Source organism: Leucopleurus acutus, assembly GCF_964270905.1.
Source record: "Leucopleurus acutus genome assembly, chromosome: 2".
In the NCBI taxonomy this organism is placed as follows: Eukaryota; Metazoa; Chordata; class Mammalia; order Artiodactyla; family Delphinidae; genus Leucopleurus; species Leucopleurus acutus.
Window position 1 is genome coordinate 75426945 of NC_139143.1, and position 16232 is coordinate 75443176.

Here is a 16232-nt window from a genome sequence, read left to right on the forward strand (position 1 = left end):
TCCCTGGCCAAGGCCCACGCCTGGTGTTACTCAATAAACAGCCACTGTGAACTAAACACCCGGATGACTAACAGCAGAGGCTGCTCTGCTTCTGAGGGAATCGAGCCTCCGTTTTCTCATGTTCTTACTATCAAGAAAGTCTGCTCGGGCTTCCCTGGTGGCGCAGTGGTTGAGAGTCCGCCTGCCCATGCAGGGGACATGGGTTCGTGCCCCGGTCCAGGAAGATCCCACATGCCGTGGAGCGGCTGGACCCGTGAGCCATGGCCGCGGAGCCTGCGCATCCGGAGCCTGTGCTCCGCAACAGGAGAGGCCACAACAGTGAGAGGCCCACGTACCGCAAAAAAACCCACAAAGAAACAAACAAACAAACGAAAAAGAAAGTCTGCTCATAAGAGTCCTTGCTGCTCTGATGTAATTTTCGAAGTTAACACAAGAGTTAATAACTCAGGGCACCAAAAAGTCCATAAAACTCTGAGAAGCTGCCCACACCCACTGCCCCCCTCTGAGGAAAGCAGCCCCAGAGAGGGTTCTTTCTGAGTGTGGGTGACTTGGCTCATGCTGTGAGCATCTGATGAGCCGTCCTTGCTAACCCAGCCGTGACTGACGGAGCTCAGGATCAGCAGCCGACTGCACATGAGGAAGGTCAAGTGTCACGGAGGGGCTGGCCAGACCTGCCTAGTCCTTGAGCACCACGATGAGAAGGATCCAGTTCCACCCACTCACATCCTCTCTTTGGAGACTACCAAGTCCTAGACGGAGCCTAGGCTGAACCCCCAGGAACGGTAGGTGGTTTTTGTGACCAGCTGCATACTTTCCACTCAAACAGACTGCACCGCTGAGGAAGAGGAAGCATCGTGTGCCAGCCCGTGTTTCCGCCTAGCCTGAAATAAGCCTCTGTTAAAGTTGATCTGGGCACGACTCCTCCTTGCAAGTCTAAGGAATGCAACTAATACGTTCATCAAAAAGAAAGAATAATGAGGCCAAAAAAATACAGAATAAATATTTTTCTTTCTCTGGAAGACATGAGGAGAAGGATGGGGAGACCAGACTCCCAGGGAACCTTGTGTTAATTTATTGAGGAACCTCAGAAGGGTCCACGGCAGGCAGAAAATACTTTCCTTTTTAAAGTGATATCAGCATCGGTATAGAATATCCTGGCCAAAAATAGTAAACATCTTTTCACTTACTTACTTACTAATTTTCCTTTTCTGAAAACCCCATTAAAATCCATTTAAGCAAAATCCATAAAATCCCATTAGATCTCCCTTTAAAGGTCTTGCAGTAATCCTTGCAGGAGTCCATTCAATCTATGCAGGGATAAGGAAATTATCAAAATAACTCAAAGGGCTTGGAGGGTAGACGGGACTCAACAATGTATCGGTTATTCAAGAACCGAAGGCAAATGTGGTTGGAGCATTTTACCCCAATCTCCTCAATGCCTGAATGATGCTCCAACACTCTGATAACTGAAGCCTCTCCACTCCTCCTTGCCACACACTCAATATCCTTCCTATCCCACCATCTTTCAAATAAGACCCAGAGCAGTGCAGTTTCTTGAGCAAGGTGTCCCCCTAGTTAATAGCCCAGTCAAGACTAGCATCAAGTTCTCCTGACTTTTTGACCCGTACAGGTACTCTGGTACAATTCAGAGTCAACATGGTATTATCTGAATAGCGTAACCCAGAGGGAGGCAATGCGTGTCTTAAAAACGATTTGATTCTTCTCTTTGCTCTGACATTGTTTTACACATCTCCTCCATTTTTCAAACGTCGTAGAGAAAAAAACACACGCACAAAGAGATCACCCCCTCCTCACTTTTCTACATGGAAACATTCTTCTAAGGAAAAAATTTTAGAAAAAAAAAGGTTAACGAGAGAAAGAAAACAGGAAGAAAAGCTACTGATCTACCTTTACGGGATTATAAATCAAAGTTGGCTTCAACCATGAAACAGAGACATATTATTGAATGGTAATTAGAGTCCGCAGAAAACTCACACAACTCCAAGTTACACCTGAAAACCACTTCTTTTTTAGTGCTTGGAAATAAGCCTTGGAGTCTTGGTAGCTATGTGAGGAAATTGTCAGTTTTGCTACCCACTATCCTCAATGAGCTATGGTCTCCAACATATGCCAGGAAATGAAGACATTTCAAGTCCAAGTGGGAGTGGAAAAGGAGGTGGAGGCGGGGAAGAGAAGAGGAAAGGAAGAGGGGATACATCTTTAAAGCTGTCAGCACCTCTCTGAGTGCTTCTGAGGGAGAGAGCACCCTTCACGGCCGTACTCACTGCAAACAGCCCAGGGGGACCAGCAGGACTGATCGAGGCTGGTCTGCAGGCTCCTTGCACCTGAAGCCCAGGCTCAGGCAGGGCCTCACTGGTATCACTGGGCGCACAAACAGTACCAGCATTGAGGCCAATGAGTGAGGCTCAGGGAGACAAGATCTACCTCCTCACTAGCTCCATAAATATAAAGAAACGGGGGTAAAAATATGAGTGGGTCTGGCAGAGCACCTAGTGGAGCAGACTGGTGCCCTTGGGGCAGCTGTCTGGCATTTTGCCATACATATACAGAATTGGGGTATCACTTCTTTCTCTTACTCTTTGTCCCCTCCGTACCTACAAAGGACACTCAAGGCACTGCTGAGCCTTTTAAGAGGCCTCTGACTTAGTCTATTAACCTGTCTCTCTCCATGCCTTTCCCTGCCCCAGCAGTCTCCCCTTCCCTCCCCTTTTTCTTCTCTTTTAAAAATGAATTTCTTACTCCAAGGTAATTAAAAAGTCATGAGATATAGAGAGTAGCTTCACTTGAAAGAAGGTTCTGCTTCATATATTGGCTAGTAAAAAATTTCTGGAGAAGAGAAGATGTTATCACAAGAAGGTGCCCCACAGACCTCCAATTACAGGGAGTTTAACCAAGGGCCCCCCGGCTGCTGCATTCTGAAATCCATCATTACGTGCGCACAGGGGCCCTGCCCCCAGACAGACAATGACCAGTGTGCGGGGATCCTGAGGAAGCCCATTCCTAGGAGACACAGGGATCCGCTGACAGATGACTCTGGCTTCAGAACTCCCTGACGGCCCTGCCAAACCTTCCTCAGACCGTGCTGTGCTCTCAGAGACCTTCACCCAACCTACCTGCTTCCTTCCTTCCTCTCTCCTTCACTTGGAGTCAGACCCACACTGAAATCTGACAGCTAGCCCAGCCTTGCCTCCCCACCTCCTCCCACAGGCATTTAATCCTGTCTTGGCATTTGCTTGTTGGAGGACCTAGAATAACACAGAAAGTGAGAAAGTAAAAAAAAAAAAGGAAAGATACAGGAAAGTCATATTCAGCTGCTTCACTTTTTGTTCTCACAGGAAATTTCCCAGTTGATATGGGGAAAAAAAAGTCCTTTCGTCCATTTAAGAACTTTATATATTGCTTCCTTGACACTATCAAAATTCATCTCAACTTTACAAACAATGAGGCTCCGGAAGTTAACTTACTCCCCTGCAAGGCCATCTAGTCCAGGGGTCATTAAAGTCCAACCTGTCTACCTCTAGACCCCACGTTCTCTTTGCTACTCTAAGTGATGAATTCAAAGGTTTTCACTCTCCACTGCCAGGAAGCTTTTCACTTTCAACAGAGGGAGAGGGTAACAGGCTTTCGGCGTATGCTTTTATAAGACCGCCGAATGAGGTAAGCACATCCTTGAGTTTAGATTCTTCTCTTTTCTTTATCTAATGAGTGCAAATATCCAGTCCCCCGTGGAAAGTTACAGCCATTTTGTTATTCCAAAATCTCCTGCCAGGGAATATTATATGGGAACTGGTTCAGAGGTCGGTCTGCCTGGAACAGGGCCAAGAACCGAAAACAGAGTCAGGGATAATTATCACAGAGCTCCTTCCTCCTTTTGGAACCCAGAACTGGATATGGCATTTTTGAAGGCCTTTCCTAGGAACCCAAAAGTAGAGGAAGAATTTGTATTTCCATTTATTTCCTATCCCTACTGGAAACTATCAGTAGCCACATCACAAAGTCTGTCCGCTTTATCACTACTTATGCTCCTGAAAGCAATGGTGACTTCTCAAAAAATAAGAAGAAAAAAAATTTTTTTAAATCACCATGCAAAGGCCACATTAACTCAGCTTGGCAAGTTCTCCATGCCACCAGACAGAATAGGATTAGCCTGAAAACACAGCTACCGCCCATCTTAAGGTATAACCTATATAGATATAGAAAACGCATTTCAAAACTGAAGCACTTAATAAGTTCTCACACAACGCACAAAATTCCTAATATGCCTGTTTTAAAACTAGCAGAAAACATGGTAGAAAGAAGACTGGACTCAGTTTAGTCCTGGCTCCATAACTAGCTGGGTGACCTCAGGACTGTTAGCGGGCCTCTCTTGTCCTCTGTTACCACATCTAATCAATTAGGGGATCAGACTAGAGCACTTCTAAAGCTCTTTCTCCCAAATTCTGGTTCTATAATTCTAAGTGCCTCCTTTTCTTACCCAAATAGATCTAACTTGTGTGTTTCTATAGGAACTAACAGTACTCTTTGAGCAGGAAACTAGTTTCCTTGTGATGTGATATCCCAGTGACAGGGTAAAGGCTAGACGTTAAAGACACTGGATTAATTAATTAGGCATTTCCTATAGAGCAGTTTTTCTCTAAAGGATTCTGAAGAGATCAGTGCACACACAGCAACATGGTAGTAGGAAGAACCCACTTGGGATCTGAACAAGACAGACCCGGTTCAAACCTCAACTTCACCACTGATGGGACTTGAGGTCTTGGGCAAGTTGCTTAATCTTCTTCTGCAAACCAAGCCTTAAAATGGTACCTACCTCACAGGATGGTTGTGTGGCTCTAATAAGTATACACTGCATCAAACAAGGCCTGGTAAATGGCAGGGGCTCAATATCAGTGTTAGCTATTATTGTTAGCCGTTCTCATTATCATCTTAGCGTGTAATTACGTTCATCAGCTTGCCCCCACTGGTCTTCCACCCTCTCAAACAGATGAAACAGAATTGGAAAGAAGACATGGTCCCTGGCCCTAAAGGCTCGCAGCCTACGGGGTAAACAGACAAATAACTATAATGCAATGCTATAGGAGCTATGATAGACCTATGTATGCATATAGTGTCATTCAAAATAGCTAACTTTGCTGGAAAGGGTCCATATCTAATACCCCTATGTATCCTACCCAGTTCCTTGGACATGGTTGACACAGTAAATATTTGTTAATGAGAACAGCAGAGCCTTTCCAGAACAATGCTTTAGGCTATCCCAACAAAGTTACTGGTGTATATGAGAAACCACAAGAAACAGAGGCCCTTTAGGGTCCTTTTGTAGAAAAATCCTTTGGATGAAGTTCAAGACTAATCTTCCTTATTCAGAAGCCCCTCCCTAGCAAATGGTGCAAGAGTGTGATTCCAATACTATAATAAATAATCGTTATCATATACACAGGAAAGATCATTACTTGGGCCTAGTTGGGAGTTGAAGAAAATATACTGATTGAGAAACAACAAAGCAAAGCCAGTTTTCTTAGTAGCTGGGTTCACACCACAAATACAACCTAAGATTCATATGGGAATTTGAGATTCATTATCTGTTAGCATCAGCTCAAGATAACAGCATTTTAGGGCTTCCCTGGTGGCGCAGTGGTTGAGAGTCCGCCTGCCGCTGCAGGGGACGCGGGTTCGTGCCCCGGTCCGGGAAGATCCCACGTGCCGCGGAGCGGCTGGGCCCGCGAGCCACGGCCGCTGAGCCTGCGCGTCCGGAGCCTGTGCTCCGCGACGAGAGAGGCCGCAGCAGTGAGAGGCCCGCGTACCGCCAAAAAAAAAAAAAAAAAAAAAAAAGATAACAGCATTTTAGACACATTAATATAACCAAAAAGATTTTTTTTTAACATCTCAGTAAGAGATGATCACAATATATTTAGCTACTGCCTGCATTAGAATAGATCACCTGAAGATCAGAGGTACTGAAGGAGTCCTACTCATAAAGTTAGCAATTTCCACTGAGGCCTTTCTACGCTTGGGAAGGCTCTCATCCTTGTTTTTTTTTTTTTTTTAAATGGGAAGGTTGACAGACGAGAAAGAGGGAGAAGAATGTGATAGCCAAAAGTAACAAATGAGACTTCATTTGACCCAACTGCTAAGTACTTAGTTCTTCCTGATTTAATGACCATGATACACAAAACATGTTCATTTACCCAGCTAGCCAACAGCCAAAATCGTTGGATACACGTACCAGGTGTCCAAGCGAGTGCTGAGCTTACAGAGATGGCCCCTGCCCTTAAAACATTCTCTGGAGAGCAGGGAGTCCCTGTAAACATGCTTCTCCCCACAGCCCGGAGGCATACCACCATTCAACAGTCACGGACAGGCTAGGCAAACAGAGGGGGCTTGGGGGCTGCTTTGGGAAGTGTTTAACCTCTGAGGTTCCCATCCTGCCTCAGAAGTTCAGGGGGCAGAAACACACAAACCTATTCGGCCTCTAGGGTCTGCTTTCTCTGTAGCCCAGAAGGTTCTCAAAAACCTGAATAAGCACAGGCGACCTCTACAAACACATGCAAGCACCGAAAAGCACGGTGCCAGAGCTGGTGCAGAGTAACTGATCTGACAAGGGTAAAGTGCTCACCTAATCCAATTCTTCATTTTATAATTGAAGCTCCAAAAAGCAAAGTAACTTGCTTAGAGCCACACAGTCAGAAAAAGAAGAGCCAGGACTACAACCCAGGTCTTCTCCTCTCAGCTGAGGGCTCCTTCCAGCATGCCACACGGACCCAGTGAGAAGCAACATGCTGGCCACGCTCTAGCCTTCCTGCAGGCTGAAGAGCAGCAGTGGCTGGGTCTTGAGGGACTATTTAAATAGATGGGCTAAAGCAGCAATAACTGTAACAAGAGGACACAAGGACACACCATGGGGCCGGACGCCACCTCAGCTGGAACTGAGAGTTATTCCTGCAACAGAATGGGACAACTTCTGAGGAAGCCGCCTCTTATCCCCTCCCCCACTGAACCCTGCTACTTGTCCACACTTGAATTTAAAGCATTTCCCAAGATCAAGACTCAAAGGCAAGGGTATCAAATGGGGGGAGGGGTCTGAATGCCAGGATGACAGGAGATGACCCTTGTCACTCACGGGATACGAGGACTGAGCAAGCCGAACGGCTGACTAGGCCTTGGGCCCCTGCCTCGCTCTTTGCTCCAGCTGTAGTCTCTCAACACTGTTGCTGGTCAAAGCAGACCACCTCACCAGCTAAGGGAAGGAGTCTGTCCAGAAGGTAGCCTAGAAAGAAAAGCTATCCCACGCCTACCTCCCCTCCTTCCCTCTTCACCAGAGTTTGTGGCTCAGAGTCACTTACCTTCTTCTTCTTCTTCAGAATCACTTTCACTCCATCCACTGAAACCATAATGCTCACCTTCTTCTTCTTGATGTTTTTGGCTTTAAACTCATACTGCAAGTGAGAAGAGAACAAAGGGCACAGTCCAGTTAGATCACTGCATCTGCACAGCCCCAGAGAGCTCATGACCTGGAAAAGAGGGCCACAGATGGGTCTAGGGAGCTGATGCAGTTTCTGGGGACATCAAGCACCTCAGGGGATGTAAAAGCAGGCAGATGTCTGTAGGCAGGGGCTCGGCAATATTTGGGTTGGAACAGGGACTCTGAATGGTCACTGGTTTCACCACTCAGCTATCAGGTAGGGCCATGGGAATGGACCTGATCCATTCTATCAAGATGAAACCAGAGCCTACTTTGAAAATCTCATGAGAAATCCAGAACCTTCCCTCAACAACTCATTCTGACATTTAATGACTTTCGTTGGCAGGCAAGTTTTCCTCGTGTCTACCCAAACGCTGCTGGGACTCTATTCCACCCTCAATGAAGATAAGGAAGAGCTGGCACCCATCTTCAAATCAGGGATTTTACATACTTAAAGATCATTATGATATCTAAGTTATTCTCTGCAAGTTCAAGTCCCAAATTCTTTTATCTGTAGGTCAGTCTCCAAATCCACCCATAGCCCCATTAACCTAAAATATTCTAGAGAGTATTCTAGAAAGGATCTGACTAATGATAGTTATAAGGGAGGGCATTACCTTACAAACCCTATATTCTAAATTTCTATTTGCCATCCTCAATAGGCCTGCTTCAACCACAACTACACTGCTGAGGGATGCTGGCTCTCATCCTCAATCCCAGATATTTTTCTATCACATTTGCTCACTCACAGCCATTTCTTAGGTTTGTGCAGATATTCAGAGTGGTGGAATAATTCTACACTTTCCTCACTGAATTTCATTCTGAGCGCCCACCCATTTCCATATGGTTCCCGTCTTGGTATCACCACCTAGCAAACTTACCTTCCAAGCTCTCTAATCAAAGATCTGGCCTACAGATTAAAAAAATAACAATACAAGACCCGGGGCCAAAATCTCTACTCCAACCGACAGGCTCTCTTCTCTGGGACCTTTTATACTCAAAACCCTTTCCCACCATGCCACCACCCAAGCTTATTTAGTAAGGCGTCCAGCTCCTTGCCTGGACATCTAAAACCTAACTATTTCTACTTGGTATTTTGACAGATATGAACCTAATCCACCCTAACAAGATGAAAACATAACCTACTTTGAAAGTCTCACGAGAAATCCAGAACTTTCCCTTGGCCATGCCATTTAATACTCTGATTTTAAGAACTCAGATTAGAGCTTCTTACCGTGTCTGTATTCTAGCCCTTCCACTGAGGTCTCAACTCATTTTCTTATTCTGTTGCAGAGTTACTGCTAAGGCCCACTGGCTGTCAGCTTCTTAGAGACAAGGACATGACCTAGCTAACTGAGGTGAAACATTTCTCTTTACATCATCAGGGCAGGTTCTGGTTTACTGCTGATCTGAGTTTCCAGGTGATGGCAACATACATCACTCCCCAGTCTGGTGGTCACTTCTCCCAGCCTCCCCATCACTCTATCCTGTCAACAGCTGTCCTTTTTACCAGCGATCCTGAAAGAAGAGCAAACCGGAGCAGCAGACACGTAGGAGAAAGAGAAGAAAACTTCAGCTTCAGACTCTGCTTCAGAGTCTGGGAACCCAAAGCCAATTAAGAGTAATACAATAAAAGAGAGCAAGTGTACCTGACAGGATGGGGAGAAGTGCTATCTGTGCTGGAGTCTGGCTTATAAGAGGGCCTCGGCCATGTAACAGATTTCTCTCTAGGTCAACGGTCGTAAGCTGGTGAAGGCTAGAGTTGCGTGACTGGCATGCACTTCAGGACACAGCTACGATTTGCGGTGTGTCCCCTGACTGCAGCGTTCTGCTCAGGTGCACCACTAGATGAACTGAAATTACCTCTGGGTGGGAGAACTAGCACGAGGATCTGTCAGTTGGCTGACTTTGGCCTTGTGCCTGCTGGGAGAGGTGAACCAGCTCCATTTCCTGACCTCACCTGCATTTACCTCTGCTCACAGGCTTTCAATGAACACAGTCTTTCAGCTGTGCCTCCCTTAGGGACAATTCACTAAAATCCTAGCTGCTCCTGCCGGTCGAAGGAGGGCAGAGAGGTGTGTTTTGATGAACTCAGGGGGGAGACAAGGGCTTAAGAGTCCAGGAAACACCCGGAGGTGGATAAAACCTGCCCTAGACAGGTCAATCCTTGCCTGTTTTATTGTCTTTGCTCTCTTCCAGCACGTCACTCTCACAAGCTCCACGCACTTCCTTCTTCCCTCTTTCCAGCAAAAAAGTCAGAGCAGTGAACACTAAGTACCTACCTCTGCAGGGCAGGATGTCACCTCCCAGCCCCGGTTTCAGAGAGCATACTGCCTGCTAAACCAGACCCTTAAATGTCTTATATTTCCAGGAAAATCTTGTAGCTGGCCACATCTCTTTCTTGTTTGGTCCACCACCCTATTGGTTTCATTCTCTCTGGGATCTTTTTAAAATCGGTATCCCCCGACCCAAGGCTCGCAAGAGACGCCCAACCAGCTCCTTGCTTGTGTATCTGAAACCTGAACTATTTCCACAGTTCGTGTTTTGACAGCGTTGGCCATGCCTGTAATACCCTGATCTTAAGAACTCAAAATGCAGCTAAACATTCTCTTTTAGCTGGAACTGGAAAACAGCCTCTAATTCGATCACTGTGCACCTACTCCCAGGCGTCTCTTCTGTGGTGTGTGGGGCACAGTAACTACATGTTACTGTGAGAAGCATGACCAAACGATTGCATTATAATCTCAGTGACAGTGACAGTACAGGTGTTCCGCCTTACAACAGCTGGTGGAAGGCTCTTTGGAATGCTTCAAAATGAAGAGGGCAGAAGAGGCATGAAATAGGCTTCTAGCCCCTGTTACAGCTACCAGTATGTACTACCTGACTGCTACTCAGAAGGCTCTTAGGTTCGACACACTTTGCACCTACTCCACCTGTCTGGTGGTCAGATGTCCCAAACCCTTTCCAACTGAAGAACAGGTACTCAAATGGTAGTTTTGTTGAAAACTAGGGAAATGAAATCAAGTGTCTGAAAAGGTTTAAATCTTTATTATCATAAAACCATTCATTTATATGGCAATTATATTTCACTTGGACAACCATGTTATTGTGCTTACTGTGGGGATGGAAAATGGATTTGGAACAGAGGAGATGTTGGGAGAGACTAGAACAGAGAAAAGAGACTCACAGAGACAAGCCCTCCTTTTTACCAGACTCTGCTGCTCCGAGGGGCAGGCGGGCCCAGGAGGAAGCATCTGTGTTCCTCAGGATAGGAATCTAGTCTGCCCAGGCTTTGCTAGGGGCTGAAGAACAAACAGGACTGCTGATGCCACCGTCTGTGGCCCAGGCCCGCCTCCCACAAAGCCCATGCCAGCTCTGGAGTCTGTGCCAACAGGCCTGGCTCTTCCCCCCACATGGCCGGACTGACCTGATATATTTGCTTTGCTAGTCAGAGCCCCACCAGCAAGGACAGATTAAGCCTTACAGGACCTGACCTTGCAGGGAACAAAACAATACAAGCCCTGGAACACTAACCACTGACTAGAAAGACCAAATGTCTAGGGTTCATAAACAGAGCCTTGGGACCCTGCATGGGAATAGCAGCCCTGGAACTTAGAGTGCTGTGCCAACAAGTGAGGCCCGTGAAGGGGAAACTGGGTAGAGGGAGGGGTTCAGATCCAGCAGGAGCCAGGAGTAAACACTCCACCAGAACACTGGCGGGAAGTCAGAGAGCTGCCAACAGAACAGGATATCTCTGATACCCCAATGCTTCCCTGTCCCCAACTCCCAGAACTACCTCCTAATCTTGTGTGTCTCCAGTTTCAGCCACAGGGTGTCCAAGAAGGGGAAGCAGGAGGTCTGTAACAGGGGAGTGAGTTAATGAAGGGACTGGCCCAGCCCTGGGCTTGAGGCTGTACTGCAGAAATAGAAGCAACAGAATCACTTTCTTAGTAGTCAGGAAGGTTGGGGCTGTATACACACACGTACGTGCGCGCGCGCACACACACACACACACACACACACACACACACACACCCTCTTAACAGTCTATTTTCACAATAATGTCTAGCTCCCTGAAGAATCTAGTTTTTTTTTAAATAAGGATCCTTGGTTCCTCAATTACCTTGTCTACAAACAACTTACCGAGTGACTGCACTCTCTCACCAGCTATGTAGGAAGCTGGTCCTCTCACTCGTCTCCATAAAATTTCTTTTGCCTAGCTCCTTCCCACTGTCCCCACAATGCTTAGTTATGAATCAAGATGCTCAGAGGCTACTTTACCAAGAGAGGAGATTTAGTTTGCAAACGCAGTTAGTGATGCTCTTGCTTGGTAAGTCCCCAGCTTATAATCAGCTGTGTTCACCACCTTTCCAGAGTAAGTCTTTGGAGGCTCTGCTTCCTGTTCATGAGCACAGGAAATTTAAAAGTGAATTCTACTAGTGCCATTGGGTATTTTAATCATATTCTGCCCACAGTCTTGTTTTCAAGAGTGCAAACACATCTCCACAACAAAACTGTAAGCACCTCAACCAAAGGCACCGTCTTATCAAGGGTTTGTAAGAAATCATTTTGCACTTAACATTTGAAAGTTTAACAGCTTAGGTAATAAGATACAAAATCTGAGTAGGTCCATATTCAGAGCATATTCACAACAGCCCAAAGGTGGAGGCAACTCCAGTGTCCGCTGATGGATGAACAGATAAACAAAATGTGTTAGAGACATATAATAGGATTTACTCAGCCTTAGAAAGGAGATCCTGGCACGTGCTACAACATGGATGTAGCTTGAAGACATTATGTTAAGTGATGTTTATGTTAAGCTGGAACAAACAGACAAATATTACATGATTCCACTGACATGAGGTACCTAAGAACAGTCAGATTCAGAGACAGAAAGCAGAATGGTGGTCTTCAGGGGCTCGGGGAGGCGACAGAGTGAGGAGTTAGCATTTAATGAGTACAGATTTTCAGTTTTGGAAGATGAAAAGATCTGGAGACGGACAGTGGTGATGGCTCCACAACAATATAAATGCTGTATGTAGGTGTCACAGAACTGTACATTTAAGAATGGCTGACATGGAAAATTTTACGTAATGTATATTTTACCACAATAAAAGATAAAAATCTGAAGACACTGTAACAAACACATTTCTTCTCACGGCAAGTCCCCTTAAATTCTGCTTGCAAAAGGGTATTGCCGTTACTCTCCCACGTGCAAGTCAAACATGTCATACTTTTCCACACTTCCATGTAATTGCATTTGCTAATGTGTATGCCCAGAATGCCCTCTCCCCCCCGCAATCTGCTTATTCTTAAAATATCTACTTAGTCTTCTCCACAGAGAAGCCTTGCAGGTCAACGCCCCCTTCCCATATGCTCCCACGGAACTGCACCATCCACTTCGTTGCTACAGCAATATACGAGCCTCCACTATCACTCACCACTGATTGGTTGTGTATTTCCCCACTAGGCCATGCCCTCCTTGAGAGCAAGAAAAATGACTTACACATATCTGTAACCCAAGAATATAGCACCAGGACACAGGAGGGTGACCAATGAATGTCAAATAAATTAATGAACACAGTGGTTAAATCAATTACATAAATTAATTGACAGTGGTTCTTCACAGAGCCTGAGAAAACATGACACTGTCCACAAAGGTATAATAAAATAAATCCCCCATAAGTTAATTAATTAACAACTTAAGTTATTAAAACCTAGATTCCATTTCATGGGCATAAGGACTTTAAGAAGATCTGGCTTTAATTATTCCAAACTCCACAGCACACTGATAAGTACCTTATCTTCTGCTTGATCCATACTTCATTAAATGAAGTAATTTAGAGCTTCCTTCACTGGTCAAGGCTATTCTCAATCATCTTATGGCACAGTTAGAGGTAAGAAATCAGGGGGATGGTCATGCACATGAGCCTCTGTTCTCCGGGCTACCCAGCTTCCCTAAGTTCCAGCTCCTGTGGAGCCAGATTCTGAAGGACAGGGCACCCAAGAGCCATGGCAGTCCCTGACATTGCTGTGTGGCTCAGTGACTTGTACTGTTCATTCCTATGAAACCTAAGAAATGCAAGACAAAGACCAAAGTGGGTACTGAATCCAAATTCTAGAATATCTGAGGCTTCCTGGGAATACCAGGTAGAGACATTTAGTTCCTATCTATCAACCTCAAGCCCAGCGTAACTTATTTCAGCAACAGACGTATCACTGAAAGTTGGGCATAAATAAAACCTCCATAAACTGCACACTACTTAAAAGGAAGCAGAGGAGCTACTTTTTTTTAAAAAAAAAAAAGGAATATTCATTGTCATTGTAACATAAATGTAGAATTTAAGTATTTACCCAGCTCTGTAGACCAGGGGATCTGAAACTTGTTTTAAATTCCACTCGGGATTCCTGATAAAATGGCAGAATCCCAGACCCAGGCCTCAGAGATGCTCATTCAGCAGATCTGGGATAGGGCCATAAGTTGGCATTGTTTTTGTGTGTTTTTTTGTTTGTTTTAACATCTTTATTGGAGTATAACTGCTTTACAATGGTGTGTTAGTTTCTGCTGTATAACAAAGTGAATCAGCTATACATATACATATATCCCCATATCCCCTCCCTCTTGCATCTCCCTCCTACCCTCCATATCCCACCCCTCTAGGTGGTCACAAAGCACCGAGCTGATCTCCCTGTGCTATGCGGCTGCTTCCCACTAGCTAGCTATTTTACATTTCGTAGTATATATAAGTCCATGCCACTCTCTCACTTCGTCCCAGCTTACCCTTCCCCCTCCCTGTGTCCTCAAGTTCATTCTCAACATCTGCATCTTTATTCCTGTCCTGCCCCTAGGTTCTTCAGAACCTTTTTTTTTTTAGATTCCATATATATGTGTTAGCATACAGTATTTGTTTTTCTCTTTCTGACTTCCTGTGTATGACAGACTCTAGGTCCATCCACCTCACTACAAATAACTCAATTTCATTTCTTTTTATGCTGAGTAATATTCCATTGTATATATGTGCCACATCTTCTTTATCCATTCATCTGTCGATGGACATTTGGGTTGCTTCCATGTACTGGGTATTGTAAATAGAGCTGCAGTGAACATTGTGGTACGTGACTCTTTTTGAATTATGGTCTTCTCAGGGTATATGCCCAGTAGTGGGATTGCTGGGTCATATGGTAGTTCTATTTTTAGCTTTTTAAGGAACCTCCATACTGTTCTCCATAGTGGCTGTATCAATTTACATTCCCACCAACAGTGCAAGAGGGTTCCCTTTCCTCCACACCCTCTCCAGCATTTATTGTTTATAGACTTTTTTGATGATGGCCATTCTGACTGGTATGAGGTGATACCTCATTATAGTTTTGATTTGCATTTCTCTAATGATTAATGATGTTGAGCATTCTTTCATGTGTTTGTTGGCAGTCTGTATATCTTCTTTGGAGAAATGTCTATTTAGGTCTTCTGCCCATTTTCGGATTGGGTTGTTTTTTTGATATTGAGCTACATGAACTGCTTATATATTTTGGAAATTAATCCTTTGTCAGTTGCTTTGTTTGCAAATATTTTCTCCCATTCTGAGGGTTGCCTTTTCCTCTTGCTTATGGATTCCTTTGCTGTGCAAAAGTTTTTAAGTTTCATTAGGTCACATTTGTTTATTTTTGTTTTTATTTCCATTTTTCTAGGAGGTGGGTCAAAAAGGATCTTGCTGTGATTTATGTCATAGAGTTTTCTACCTATGTTTTCCTCTAAGAGTTTTATAGTGTCTGGCTTTACATTTAGGTCTTTAATCCATTTTGAGTTTATTTTTGTGTGTGGTGTTAGGGAGTGTTCTAATCTCATTCTTTTACGTGTAGCTGCCCAGTTTTCCCAGCACCACTTATTGAAGAGGCTGTCTTTTCTCCACTGTATATTCTTGCCTCCTTTACCAAAAATAAGGTGACCATAGGTGTGTGGGTTAATCTCCGGGCTTTCTATCCCGTTCCATTGACCTATATTTCTGTTTTTGTGCCAGTACTGTACTGTCTTGATTACTGTAGCTTTGTAGTATAGTCTGAAGTCCAGGAGCCTGACTCCTCCAGCTCCATTTTTCTTTCACAAGATTGCTTTGGCTCTTCGGGGTCTTTTGTGTTTCCACACAAATTGTGAAATTTTTTGTTCTAGTTCTGTGAAAAATGCCAGTGGTAGTTTGATAGGGATTGCACTGAATCTACAGATTGCTTTGGGTAGTAGAGTCATTTTCACAATGTTGATTCTTCCAATCCAAGAACATGGTATATCTCTCCATCTGTTTCTATCATCTTTAATTTCTTTCATCAGTGTCTTATAGTTTTCTGCATACAGATCTTTTGTCTCCTTAGGTAGGTTTATTCCTAAGTATTTTATTCTTTTTGTTGCAATGGTAAATGGGAGTGTTTCCTTAATTTCTCTTTTGGATTTTTCATTATTAGTGTATAGGAATGCAAGAGATTTCTGTGCATTAATTTTGTCTCCTGCTACTTTAGCAAATTCATTGATTAGCTCTAGTAGTTTTCTGGTAGCAAATTTACAATTTTCTACATATAGTATCATGTCATCTGCAAACAGTGACAGTTTTACTTCTCTTCCGATTTGGATTCCTTTTATTTCTTGTTCTCTGATTGCTGTGGCTAAAACTTCCAGAACTATGTTGAATAATAGTGGTGAGGGTGGTATGCCACATCTTTAACCATTCATCGATGGACACTGAGGTTGTTTCCATATCTTGGT

General features: G+C 44.5%; 1 protein-coding gene across 2 annotated transcripts in view; it reads right to left on the reverse strand.

The window, feature by feature from the left end:
• Positions 1 to 16232, reverse strand: part of LOC309958496 (carboxyl-terminal PDZ ligand of neuronal nitric oxide synthase protein) — a gene marked incomplete at both ends in the record, with an annotated part of 305083 nt that overhangs the window by 88484 nt on the left and 200367 nt on the right. For both annotated transcript variants that reach the window (XM_082834410.1, XM_082834409.1), the window contains one exon: positions 7362 to 7454. In XM_082834410.1, coding sequence (XP_082690536.1) covers positions 7362 to 7454 — 93 coding nt within the window. The remainder of the gene's footprint in view (positions 1 to 7361; positions 7455 to 16232) is intronic.